We start from the raw sequence: 13,546 nt of genomic DNA on the forward strand, positions 1-13,546 counted from the left end.
AACCTGCATGGACTGTGCCTAGTGCCAGCTCCTGGAAATACTGTCAGGTGAGGCTTACGCCCTGCCTTCAAGTGGCTTCTAGGCTAGTCTGGGGGGCAGGAAGACCCTGAGCTGTCCCTCTGTCCCCAGGCTGCTGGTACACATCCCTGTGGGGAAGGCAGGGCTCCCCTGCAGCAAGTAGAATCCTGAGATGTGGACTTATGGAAACCCTAAAAGGAACTACCCCAAATTCAAAGAAGGGAGAAAGGCAGGCGTTCCCCGGCAGATAGGCAGGAATATGTAAATGTCACTTCCTCTCAAGCTCAACATTCAGAAAACTAAGATCATGGCATCTGGTCCCATCACTTCATGGGAAATAGATGGGGAAACAGTGGAAACAGTGTCAGACTTTATTTTGGGGGGCTCCAAAATCACTGCAGATTGTAGCCATGAAATTAAAAGACACTAACTCCTTGGAAGGAAAGTTATGACCAACCTAGATAGCATATTAGAAAGAAGAGACATTACTTTGCCAACAAAGGTCCGTCTGGTCAAGGCTATGGTTTTTCCAGTGGTCATGTATGGATGTGAGAGTTGGACTGTGAAGAAAGCTGAGTGCCGAAAAATTGATGCTTTTGAACTGTGGTGTTGGAGAAGACTCTTGAGAGTCCCTTGGACTTCAGGGAGATCCAACCAGTCCATCCTAAAGGAGATCAGTCCTGGGTGTTCATTGGAAGGACTGATGCTGAAGCTGAAACTATGATACTTTGGCCACCTCATGCGAAGAGTTGACTCATTGGAAAAGACCCTGATGCTGGGGGGGATTGGGGGCAGGAGGAGAAGGGGACGACAGAGGATGAGATGGCTGGATGGCATCACCGACTCAATGGACATGAGTTTGAGTAAACTCCGGGAGTTAGTGATGGACAGGGAAGCCTGGCATGCTGCGATTCATGGGGTCGCAAAGAGTCAGACACGACTGAGCAACTGAACGGAACTGAACTGATGTCATATTAGATGGTGGCAAGTTCAATGCAGGAAAAAACAGGAAACGGAGTGAGGAGAGTGTCCAGGGAAGGTTTTGCTTAGAAGTTGATTTTTCAGTCAAGACCTGGAGGAGGCAGGGAAGGGACCACGGCCGGGGATCAGCCAGCCCAGGCATGCTGAGGGAATGGGCATGAACCAGGAATAGTGAGGAGCAGTGAGGCAGGGATGATCAGGGAGATCACGAGATGGCGGGTGGGGGATGACAGGTCACATGGCTCTGATGGGTCATTCTAAGGACTGTGCTCGCTCTTGAGTGAGTCGGGCTGTAGGGGAGGAGCAGGAAAAGTGACATGATCTGACTTGCATGTTATGGGGACACTCCCTGCTGAGCTGACGTAGACTTTAGGGCTGGGAGACCAGTTAGGAGGCCACTGCACAATGCAGACCACAATGGTGGTGACAAGGACCAGGGTGGGGACCAAGGAGGAGCGAGAAGAGGCCAGATTCTGGTAACATGTTGCAGGCAGGGTTGACGTGGCTTGCTGATGAGTTGGGTGTGGGGCATGAGAGAAATAGAATCAAGGAAGGAAGATTCTGGGGCTTGGGGTCAGAGGAACTGGAAGGTTAAGGTCACCATAAACTGAGTTTGGGGAGACGAAGAGGAGCAGGTTGTTGGGGGGCTGGTCAGGGACTCAGGTCTCCAGCGTGTGAGGTTGGACAGGATGGGGGCAGCCCTTGGCTCTGAGCGTGGAATTCCAGGCGAGGTCCAGGCTGCGTGGTATCAGCATATGGGTAGATTTAAAGCTGGGAGGCTGGACGAGCCCAGTCAGGAAACCATGGAACAGAAAGGCCAAGGCCTCTGATGCCTGGAGGTCAGAGTGAGGGGAGATCAGCCAGAGACAGGAGCCAGGAGGGCATGGAGCACCCTTCCCCATGAAGTCAAGTGCGTTAGGCAAGGATGGTGGGGTTTGCGGCTCGAAGGTCATCAGTGACCTGGGGAAGAGCATGTGCCACAGAGGGTGGAAGGAGGGCAGTGGACGTGCCTCAGCCCTGGAGGGCAAGGGGAGACAGAATAAAGGCAAGCAGAGCCATGTCTGCCCCCAAGACCCTGCAAATACTGGATGCTGCTCAGTGATGGGCATGGGCCAGGTCCCCCTCCTCCCTGGGCTATCTGCTTTGTTCAGTCGTTCGTTTGAGAGTCAATCCACTGGTATTTACTGAGCACTTAATATGTGCCAGGCACTGTTCTAGATGCTGGGGATACAGTGATGAACAAGGCAGATCAGAGCCCTGCCCTCAAGGAGCATATATTGCTCATTGGGGGTGGACATAAAGTTACGTACGTAAACTCAGCAATCCTTCATTTATCTTTGACTCCATTCAGGGAAACAGTCCGCTCTCTCACCCTTAAGCATGCAGGTTGGAGTCTGTTTGCCACCATCTCGTTGATGTGAATGAACTTCTGCTTTCCCTTTTGGTTAAATGGAGCTGAACTTGGTTCTGTGGAGTGCAGTGGTAATCAGCAACACTTCCAGTGTTGACCTGGAAGAGGCTCACCAAACCATTTTCAAACATGCCGACTCTGATCAGTTAGTGATGATCTCTGCCTTCTCATCTGAGGCAGGGCTGGAAAATCTGCATTTACTCCCTGTGGTCCCAAGGCAGACATCACAAATCAACCCAGGTTCCTGTAGAGCCTGGTTGATTAGTCATGTCTGCATGGACACAGGATTGTAAAATGAAAACCTGCATTCCAGATATTTTCTTTCCCGACCCCAGGCAGGAGGTTGGAAAGATCACACTGCCTAATTTTTTAGGCTGTACTTGGAGAGAGCAGCTGTGGAGATTATGCAGAGATCATGGGCCTGGAAAAGACCCTGATGCTGGGAAAGATAAAAGGCAGGAGAAGGGGACAACAGAGGATGAAATGGTTGGGTGGCATCACCAACTCAATGGACATGAGTTTGAGCAAATTCTGGGAGATAGTGAAGGACAGGGAAGCCTGGCATGCTGCAGTCCACGGGGTCACAAAGAGTCGGACACAACTGAGCGACTGAACAACATGGGCCTGACCATCAAAGTACTGGGGCCAGGTGCCAGTTCTGCTACTCATTGGCCGTGTGAGTGGATCAACCCACCTCATCTGGCAGTGAGAAGAAAGGGGGGTGGTTTCCATTTGGGAGGAGCAGAACTGCCAATGTATTTCACTCAACGGTGTTGACTTCAGAATCAGGAGACCTGGGCTGACCGGCTGTGTGATAGTGGATAGTCTTTCCCTCTCTGGGCCCCAGTCTCCCCATCTGTAAAGGGAAGTTGAGCTGGAAGAACATTTTGGTGAATGTTTATTAAGAGTGGTTTGCCAAGCCCTTCTGGCTCCCACCTGCCCACCCCTGCTTTCTCAGAATCTGTAGATGCTGAAGAGGTAACTGGTCAGGAATGTTGAATGGAAAAGAAAGGGCGCCCCCTGCTGGTGGCAGCTGGGATCATCATTGCCGACTCAGGTCTGCTGACCCTACTGGCTACCCCATCTCTACCTCTGAGCCCACGTTTATCATCAGGCTAGAATTTTCAAAAGGTCTCTTGTCCATGGACCATCCAAAACCAGGCCTGGAGTCTTTTGAGCTCAGACTAGTGGGAAATCTGACCCTGTGGAATGAGTCCGTGCCTTGGGCTGGCTGAGGATCCTGCAAGTGGGAGGGACGGCTGGTGAAGGATTCCCTAAGAGCTGCTGACACACACACACATGCACGCGTGCGCGCATGCACACGCCCCCTCCTTCCAGCAGTCACGGAGCAGTCATGGGGTGTGTATAAGAATGTCACACCACCTTTAATGTAAACCTCAGAAAGCCCCCTTGGGGTTGTAAGACAGCTGCAGAAACAGTGTCTTGTAGCAGGAGTAACTGGTGTGAGTTTTTGGATCACCCCCTGGTTTTATGGATCGATGCGGGTTCTGTGTTCACAATAATGCGCTTTCACAGTAGGGGTGATGGAGAAGCGTGAGTGGTTCAAGGTCAGATGCTAAGGATGCAGGGCCAGGTCTGCATGGGTCCTGGTGAGTCAGTTAACCCTTTGAGCCTCAGTTCCCTCCTCCATAAGGTAGGTGCAGCCCCAACCCCCAGCCCAAAGTCCGGAGGAGCAGATGAGGTCAACCGGGCCATGTGGGTTTGTTGGGGTTGACGATTGGGGAGCCAGCAAAGCCATGGGACAGGAGGGTGGGTAAGTGTCAGGACCAGGGGGCTGTTGCTCACTGCTTGGCCTTGTTCCTTAGTCTCCCTGGGTGCCCACTTCCTCATCTACAACGTGGACTGACTTCATAAGGTGGTTGTGAGAATTAAGTGACAAAAACCCATCAGGGGCTTAGGGCCATGCCTGGCACATGGAAATTGTTCTGCTGTCTTGGAAATTGAGGCCCAGGGAGGTTACATGACTTGCTTGAGGTCTCAGAGCCAGGGAATTCCCTCGTCCAGTGGTTGGGACTCTGACCCAAGGCTAGAACCAAGATCCTCTGACCCCAGACCAGGGCCCATCCCACCCGGCTATGTGTTGTTGGCCGAGGCCTTGGACTTCTCTGTGGGGGACAGTGGTCAAGGCGAAGTCTCCTAGGACCTCAGGAGCCAAAGGAAGCTCACAGAGTCAAGCATGCTCATGATGGTGGGGGAACTGAGGTTGGGCAAGGGAAAAGCTGAGCCTGGTCCCTCTTTGCCCAGGGGGATTCTCGCTGCAGCACTGCCCCTGTGGGTGAGGAGAGACCCCACTCCACCCCCTGCCACGCCTTGTGCTCAGAGTTAGTGTTAGTCACTCAGCTGTGTCTGGCTCTTTTCAACCCCATGGACTGTAGCCCACCAATCCATGGAATTCTCCAGTCAGGAATACTGGAGTGGGTTGCCATTCCCTTCTCCAGGGGATCTTCCAGACCCAAGGATTGAACCGGGGTCTCCAGCATTGTAGGCAGATTCTCTGCCATCTGAGCTGCCAGGGAAGATGTGTCTCACGCTCAGAAGGGCCCCGTAAAATCCCTTACTCTCCAGGCCCACAGCCCCCAGAATCTCAGAAGCTGACAGTTAACTTGTACTGTTCTCTTTACACGACAGCTGTGGCCTCCCATTGCCTGGGCGCTCGCTGGAGGTGGGGGTCTGCTATGCTGGAGTCAGGGGACATATCTTCTCTCTCTGGTCTCCATCTCCCAAGAGTCATGTTTGCAGAAACTGAACTGGGGCTGAGGCCGCTCGCCCTGCCCCGCGTCTGGGTTAGGAACTGTAGGGTCCTGAGCCAGGGAAGGAGGAAGGAATCTGCTGTGGAAAGGCAGAGCTTGGGAATTTGAGAAGAGTGATGTCCCCAGAGAAGCACCATGGTCTTGGGCCACACCTGGGCCCCTGGTTGCACGCTATAGTTCATCCTCGATGCATCCATCAGTCCCTCCCCACACACCCTCTCTCCACCCTGGAGTCCCTACATTCCCAGGAGCCCGGCTGGTTTCCCTCAGGGATTGCCGGGCATGGCATCACCCGTCACCATGGCAGTGGTTCCGATGGCCCAGCTGCTGGCTTGGGACATGCCTGGGTGAAGCTGGGTGGTGGAAAAGGAGAACAGAGCACTGGGGAACTTGGGGAGGAGACAGGAGGCTGGTCTCAGAGAGAAAGACCATCATTCATGCTCAGAGAGCATCACCTGTCACCTCGTCTTGTGTTAGGAACGTCTGGAGAATGTCAAACAGAGTTTTAAAGGAGAAATAAAAGTATGCTTATAACAAAGGAAGGAAGGACACCTCCCACTGTGTAATTTTCATAGCTGTGTGTCTGTAGTTTACATTATTTCTTGGGGAGTCTGTCAGGTCAACCTCCCTATTTCCCTAAATAGTTACAATTCTGGTTCCCCCTTTAGGGGAGGCCCCCATCTGTCGGAGTGACAACACCTGGATGCACGGGCATGTTCAGGCTCAGTGGGGAGACACACCCCCACTTTCCCACCTCAGGCCCCATGGGCGTCCCCAGGTGCCCCCAGGTCTTGCTCCCCTGTGTGAGTTCCCTTGAGTGGGTTGTAGATGTGCTTCTGAAAAGCTGGGTGAACAACATGGCAGCTTCTTGGTTCTCACTGTGGTTCCAGAGGCATTTTGTCTTCATTTGTAAGTGGTCTTCACTTGGCACTCATTCCAAGAGATTCAGCTTCCATGTCTTCTCGATCCTCAGCCTGCCAGGGGTCCAACCCAGCATCGGGCCCAGCAGGCCTGGAATTCCAGCCCCACTGACCTAAGTTGCTGCTCTGGCAAGCTGGCCATGAAGGTGACAAGTCCCGCTGCAGGAGCCAGGAAGCTCAAAGCTGTAATTTAAAGCCCGCCCCCAACCCCCGCCATGGACCTCCCTGGTGGTCCAGTGATGCAGAATCCACCTGCCAATGCAGGGGACACGGGTTCGATCCCTGATCTGGGAAGATCCCACATGTCGCAGAGCAGCTAAGCCCATGCACCCAACTGTTGAACCCGTGCTCTAGAGCCCGTGAGCCACAGCTGTTGAAGCATACGCGCACCCCAGGGCCTGGGCTCCACAGCAAGAGAAGCCACCACAATGAGTAAGCCCTGCTTGTCACAAGTAGACAAAGCCCACATGCAGCAAAGAAGACCCAGACATTAATTAATTAATTAATTTTAAAAAATTAATAAAGCCACCCCCAAGACCCAGAGTCCCTACTGCAGGGTCCCTCTGTGGCTCCTTGCACATGCCAATGCTGTTCCAGCCAACCTGCCTCTGCCCTGTTCTGCAGATGGTGATGGGCTGGGGGAGAGGGGTGGAAATGCAACTTAGGTCAGGCTCGGAGCCAGAGCACGGGGTCCCCGGGCCTTACGCCATACTTTTTCATATCAGAGGCTGAGTTTGTAGGTTCAGCATCCAGGACAAGATGGGGGGGCACCACCATTGCCTGCCCCATATCACTGCCCTCAGCTAGCCATGGAGCCAGGACCCTCTGGGATCTGGGGGGGCTTCCCTGTAGAGGCAGCATGAGGTCAGGTCACGTGTTTGGGCCTTGGGGTCAGATGTGGCTGTGTGACTCTGGGCAAATGACTTAACCACTCTGCGCCTTCACAGGCTGGAAGCTTCCAGAGCTGAGGAGTTGCTTTGCCCCCTTCCCACCACCTCCACAGTTCCTTCCTCAGTGTCTCTCCACAGAGAGGGGAGGGGACAGAGTTCAGGGGACCCTGGAAATGCTGGGGGGGGCCACCCTGATGCTGGAGCCTGCCCTGCACAAGCCCAAGCTTGCCCGTCTCACTCCCTTCACCGCAGAGCCAGTGCAGTGAGCAGAGTCTGGAGGGAGCACCTGTTGCCAGGAGCCTGCATGGAGCACAGGGCACCGTGTGTGTGTGTGTGTGTGTGTGTGCATGTGTGTGTGCGCGTGCATGTGTGTGCGCGCGCGTGTGTGACAGCTTCCTTGGTATACAATTCACCCAGCATACAATTTACATCCAGCATCCATTTACAGTACATAATTCAGTTGTTTTTGTTATATTCACATACATTCAGCTATACATCAGTATTAGAGTATTTGTGTCACTTTAAATGGGGGTGCATCACTTTGAATCCATCCCTTTGGCTACACTCCCAAGTCTCCAGCCCCCACGCCTTCTATCACCCCAGTCCAAGACAATCACTAATCTCTCTGTCTCCACAGATTTCCCTGTTCTGGACATTTCATATACATGGAATCATACACCATGTGGCCCTTTGTGATTGGCTCCTTTCACTTAGCATAATATTGTCAAGATTCATCACGTTGTAGCATGAATCATTGCTTCTTTTTATTGTCAAATCATATATGTCATATGGATGTACTACATTGTTGAAAATTCATTCACCAATTAATGGCCATTTGGTCCTTTCCCCTTTGGCTATTATGATTAAAGATACTGTAAACATATGTATACACGTTTCTGTGTGGACATATGTTTTCATTTCTCTTAGATATACACCTAGGAGTGGAATTGTCGGATCATAGGGGAACTTTATGATTAATCACTTGAGGAACCGTCAGGCTGTCTTCCACAGAGCCTGTACCATTTTCCGTTCCCACCAGCAATGTATGAGGGTTCTAGTTTCTCCATATCCTCGACAACACTTGTTACTGTCTTCTTTTTATATTTTAGCCATGCTGGTGAATGTGAAATAGCATCTCACTATAGTTTTGATTTGCATTTCCCTGATGACTGATGATGTCAACCACCTCTTCAGGTGTTTATTGTCGATTTCTTGGGGAAATATCTGTTCAGGTCTTTTGCCCATTTTTAAAATTGGGTTATTTATCTTTTTATCATTGAGCTTTAAGAGTTCTTTATATGCTTTTACTTTATATAAGCCCCTTATCAGATATGACTTACAAATTTGTTCTCCTGTTCCTTGCATTGTCTGTTTACTTTCTCCATGGTGTCCCTTGCGGCACAAAGTTTTTAATTTTGATGAAGTCCCATCTCTCTGTTTTTTCTTCTGTTGCGCATACGTTTGGTCCCATAACTTGCTGAGTATTTTTAATCAGACACTTTTCCCCATGAAGGGAATGGCACAAAGAGTGAACTCTTGGACTGGGCTAAGTCCTGGTGGCTCATATTGGACTCTGAGAGGTCATTTCAGCAGGAAATAAAGGGTCCCATCAGCTTCCTGGGTGGTGGGAGTCACAAACTCACCAGGCCTCCAGCTCTTTCACTCGGGGATCTGTTCAGGGTGGGAACAGACCTGCAATCAGGGAGTGCCCCCCCTGGCTGGGTCAGTAAAAGTAAGAGATGAGAGTTGGGACTCTAGAGTAATAGGAGGGCCTGAGTTTGAATCCAGGGAATGCCACTGATGATGTGGGAGCCTGGGAGAGAAACGTCCTCTTTCTGAACCCTGTTTCCTCCCCTGTTCATGAAGGGGTAGAGAAAAGAGTCCCTTCTCAGCGTTCGCATTCGGGCTGACAGGCGGCTAGGATCTCAGGAACTGACTTGGTCCTCTGTCCTGCAGCCATGAAAGCCGACCGGAAGCGCCTAAAGGGTGAGAAGACAGACCTGGTGAACCAGATGCAGCAGCTGTATGCCACGTTGGAGAGCCGGGAGGAGCAGCTACGCGACTTCATCCGCAACTACGAGCAGCACCGCAAGGTCGGCACTCCCCCCCCCCCAACCCCGATCCCGCAGACCCCAGACACCGGCTCCCTTATTACTGCCCCACCCAGCACAGGGTCCGACCTCGAATCCCAACACAGGAGGACTCCCCGTGTCCCCTTATGCTCACTGGGGGAAATCCCTGATGTGTTGGGCTGGATCTGGGTCCAGAGATGAATACACTCAGCCCCTAATCATAGCTCTGTGTCTCCTGGGCAGACCAGCCTGGACAGGAAGCCCAGCTGGTGACAGTGTAGGCTCCACATTCTAGCTGGTCTGGGTTCAGATCCCAGCTTCCCATGTGTATGCCCTTGGGTATCTCCTTAACCTCTCAGAGCCTCAGTTTCCTCTGAGACAGCAATCATGGTGCCGACGTTGCAGAGCTTTGATGAGGGCCCTGTGAGATGATGGATACAGAGCATTAAACATGGTGCCTAGTACATACTAAGTGCTCATACTAAATGTCAACTTTGCATCTTACTAATAATACCATTATAAAAGTGTGAAAAGAGAGTGGGGAGAACCATGAGATAGCAGGAAATTCTTCCTCCAGGAGACAGTCCTGGAAGGCTTCACAGAGGTGGTGACATATAAGTCAGGCTCTGTGGGGTGAGTAGGAGTTTCTGGTCAGATGACTGAGGAATTTGGTTCAGTCAATATCTGGTATATGTTCTGTGGTCATGCCATAGAAAGCTTCCCAGGAGGCACTAGTGGTAAAGAACCTGCCTGACAATGCAGGAGATATAAGAGATGTGGGTTTGAAACTGCCCTGTGCCTGACACCACATGGCAGCGGGTGTGACCAAGGTTTGCTTTTACTCTGCAGAGAAAATGGAGGTGGGAAACTCTTAAGTTTCTTCAGGCATAGGAGGTTTGAGCAGTTCTTCCAACAGCTGGTGGGCTGGTTGCATGAGTACACTCGCGGGTGTTGCCTCTGAGCCAGAGTCCACAGGCAGGAACTTCAGAGACAGGATCTGAATTTAAATGCTTCATCCCCACGACCCTCTTTGGTCTGTAGCAGTGACCTTCCCTCTCACCGCCCAAGTATACAGATTCCTTCCCTTCCAGAATGAGAACAGCCCTGGGGGAGCTCCCTGGGCCAGGCATCATCCACAGCCTCTGAGTGGTCCACAGTTTCCCAGCTGCCCTGGGTGTCAGCCCCGAGCAGCAGGACCCCAGCTTCTCATGCTTGTCCTTCTACAGTGGGTGAGCTCAGTCCCTGGAAGTTGGCCTCCCCATGCCTGTCATTTGCAGACAGAGTGTGGCACTCAGTCAACAACCTGTGGAAGCGGAGAGGAGGAATGGGAACCACTGCTACCTGCTTTCTTGGTCCTCTTCTGGGTCCCAGACTTCCTCTGTGTCCTCACTTGGCAGAAGGGTCAAGGGAGTTCTCTGGGGTCTCTTTTAAGGGCACTAATCCCATTCATGAGGGCTCCACCCTCATGACCTAAGCACTTCCCAGAGGTCCCACCTCCTAAAATAATCACATTAGGATTCTTTCTCTCTCTTTTTTTTTAAGTATTTATTTATTTGGCTGTGCCAGGTCTTAGTTGTGACATGCAGGATCTTTAGTTGTGGAATGTGGGATCTAGGCCTCTGACCAGGGATTGAACTCAGGCCCCCTGCATTGGGAGTGTGGAGTCTTAGCCACTGGACCATTAGGGGAGACCCTGGGATTTCAACATATGAATTTTGGCGGGACACAGTCATTTGGACAACAGGACTACCTGCCTCTCTGAGTCCACCTCTGTCCATTCTCCTTTCCTAGCTGAAGCACCTGTAGTAGGTCCCAAGAGCCTGATCTTTCTTCAGTAGGTGAGACATAGAGAACCTTTGCTCAAGTGGCCCCGTGCCCATCAACAGGGAAACCCAGTCATCCTTGTTTGAGGAGAGGTGACACGGGGCAGGGGCCAGAGAATCAGCCCACGGTGATGCCTGCGTCCAGGGATTTGCTGTCCCCAAGGGCGAGGGGCAGGCCCCAGGCTGTCCTCGTCCTTGACCCCACTTGTCCTCGAGTCATCAGCTTCCTTGTGTGTTAGTCAGTGTTCTCCAGGGAAGTGATACAGATAGATAGACAGATAGATAGACAGACAGATAGATAGATAGATAGATAGATGTATATATATACAGAGAGAGTGTGTGTGTGTGATTTATTAGAAGGAATTGGCCCACATGATCACAGAGGCCGACAAGTCCCATGATCTGCCATCTACCAGCTGGAGATCCAGGAGAGCCAGTGGCATCATCCAGTAGGAGTCCAGACGCCTGACAGCCGAGCTGTAAGTTCCACCCGAGGGCAGGAGGAGACTCATCCCCAGTTCAGCTCTCAGGCAGGGAGGGCAGTTTCATCCTTCCTCCACTTTCTACTCAGGCCTCAAAAGGATTGGATGATGCCCACTCACATGGGGGAGAGCCATCCACTGGGTCCACCCGTTTAGATCTTAATCTCATCTGAAACAGCATCGCAGACACACCCAGAAATAACGTTTAGCCGAAAATCTGAACACCCCATGGTCCAGTGAAGTTGACACATAAAATTAACCATCACACTTGGCCCTGAAGGCAGGGTGATGCAGAGGTTAAGACCAGATAAGGTTTAGAATCTCACCTCTGCCAGTCACTAGCCAAGTGGCCTCATCCTTAAAACTGGGATAATGATAGCAAGTACTGGAGCCCAGCCTTGTCATCACTGAAGCTTCTGGTTCACTGAAAGCACACGGGGTGGGGGGTGGGGGGGCGCGCGGCTGGGGGAGGGGATGGTTGCTGTTGTTGTCGTTGTTACCACCATCACCTCTGAGGGTTCAGAGTCAGGCATTTGATCATGGAAATTCCACAGTGGGTTCCAGGGCCCTTCTGTGGGCCCCTCATCCACCACAGACTGGTGATGGTCCCCCTGGCAAACCCAGAGAAGCACATGGCCGCCCACTGTTAGGAAGCCCCTGGCCGGGCAGGAGCAGTGTAAGAAAAAAGACGAAGTGGTCTATTTTCAAGAATAGCTAGCTTTGAATGACAGCTTGCTGATGTAATAGCCGATAGCCATAAGGCTTACAAAAGCAGAAAGTCCGGGCAAACAAAGGGAGGGTGGGATGCCTAGGATTTTCACATGGGTTCATTGTATTGGTGAACTTAAAACATAAGAACAGCAATAGGGTTTCACCAGGCTCATCCTATTGGTAAATTCAAAACATAAGAATGTAAATAGGTTAAAAAAAAAAAAAAAGAATGTAAATAGGTGTGCAGGAAAGGAGGAAACAAGATGTCAGGGAGGCTGTTCAGTCACTTAGTCTTGTCTGACTCTTTGCAACCCCATGGACTGCAGCACGCCAGGCTTTCCTCTCCTTCACCATCTCCTGGAGCTTGCTCAAACTCAGTCCACTGAGTCAGTGATGCCATCCAACCCTCTCATCCTCTGTCGCCCCTTCTCCTCCTGCCTTGAATCTTTCCCAGCATCAGGGTCTTTTCTAATGAGTCCGTTCTTTGTATCAGGTGGCCAAAGTATTGGAGCTTCAGCTTCAGCATCAGTCCTTCCAATGAATATTCAGGGTTGATTTCCTTTAGGATTGACTGGTTTGATCTCTTTGCAGGGATGTCAGGGAGGGGCCAGCCCATAAAGAAGGAGGGAACAAACCTAGGCAATGTCCAAGAAGATTGTTCACCCCATAGTACTCAGCCAGTGAGGAACGGGGGAGGGACTTGCACACTAGAATAACTTGCTCTCTGTAACGACTCTGGGTGTTCCTGCCCACCAGACACTCCGCCTTGCAAGACCGTCATTAAAGCCTGGCTTCCCCTACACCTTGTGTTGCCAAGTCCATTCTTTGAGTTTGGGCTAATAAGAGTGTTTCTCACAGTAGGTCCTAGCTGGCCTCACACAGACCCCAGTCATGGACCCTGCCTCCAAGAGAATGGGAGAGTCTCGGTAAAAAAGCAAGAACCACCCCAGACAGGACCTTCTGGGGAGTTCCGAGGGTCCCAGAGGATCTAGGAACACGGGGTGGGGAAAGTATTTCCAGAGTACAGGCACCTTGAAGGAGGATAGAGCCAGATCGGAAAAGCAAAGAGGTGGGAATTCCCTGTTGGTCCAGTGATTAGGACTTGGCACTTTCACACTTTCACTGCTCTAGTCTGGGTTTGATCCCTGGTCAGGGAACTAAGATCCTTCAAACAGTGTGGTGTAAATAAATAGATAAATAAGAAAAGGCATGTGATGCTTATGATAAAAGGCTAAGAGGATCAAAAAGAAAGGGCCATTTCACACACTCTGACAATGACTGTCAATGGCCATCTTCAGAAGCCACCTATCACCATCTGACGCAGGAGGACTTACGGTATGCAGGCATTGTCGTAATCTCTTTACATCTGGTATTTTTCCAGCAACTCTATGCAGTATGATTGTCACGGTTAGCCCCATTTTACAGAGGTGAAAACTGAGACGTAGGCCAAGTCGCTTCTCATGCAGG

At 51.4% G+C, this 13,546-nt stretch overlaps 1 protein-coding gene across 6 annotated transcripts in view; it reads left to right on the top strand.

Moving 5' to 3' along the window:
• The window catches only part of KAZN (kazrin, periplakin interacting protein), a 1,309,958-nt gene that overhangs the window by 1,223,336 nt on the left and 73,076 nt on the right, over positions 1-13,546 (top strand). For all 6 annotated transcript variants that reach the window (XR_006272546.1, XM_043485112.1, XM_043485113.1 and 3 more), the window contains one exon: positions 8,948-9,084. Coding sequence is in view for 5 of the 6 variants with exons in the window: in XM_043485112.1 (XP_043341047.1) it covers positions 8,948-9,084 (137 nt within the window). In the remaining variant the exon portion in view is untranslated. The remainder of the gene's footprint in view (positions 1-8,947; positions 9,085-13,546) is intronic.

The sequence above is a fragment of the Cervus canadensis genome, chromosome 13 (assembly GCF_019320065.1).
Source record: "Cervus canadensis isolate Bull #8, Minnesota chromosome 13, ASM1932006v1, whole genome shotgun sequence".
NCBI lineage: Eukaryota > Metazoa > Chordata > Mammalia > Artiodactyla > Cervidae > Cervus > Cervus canadensis.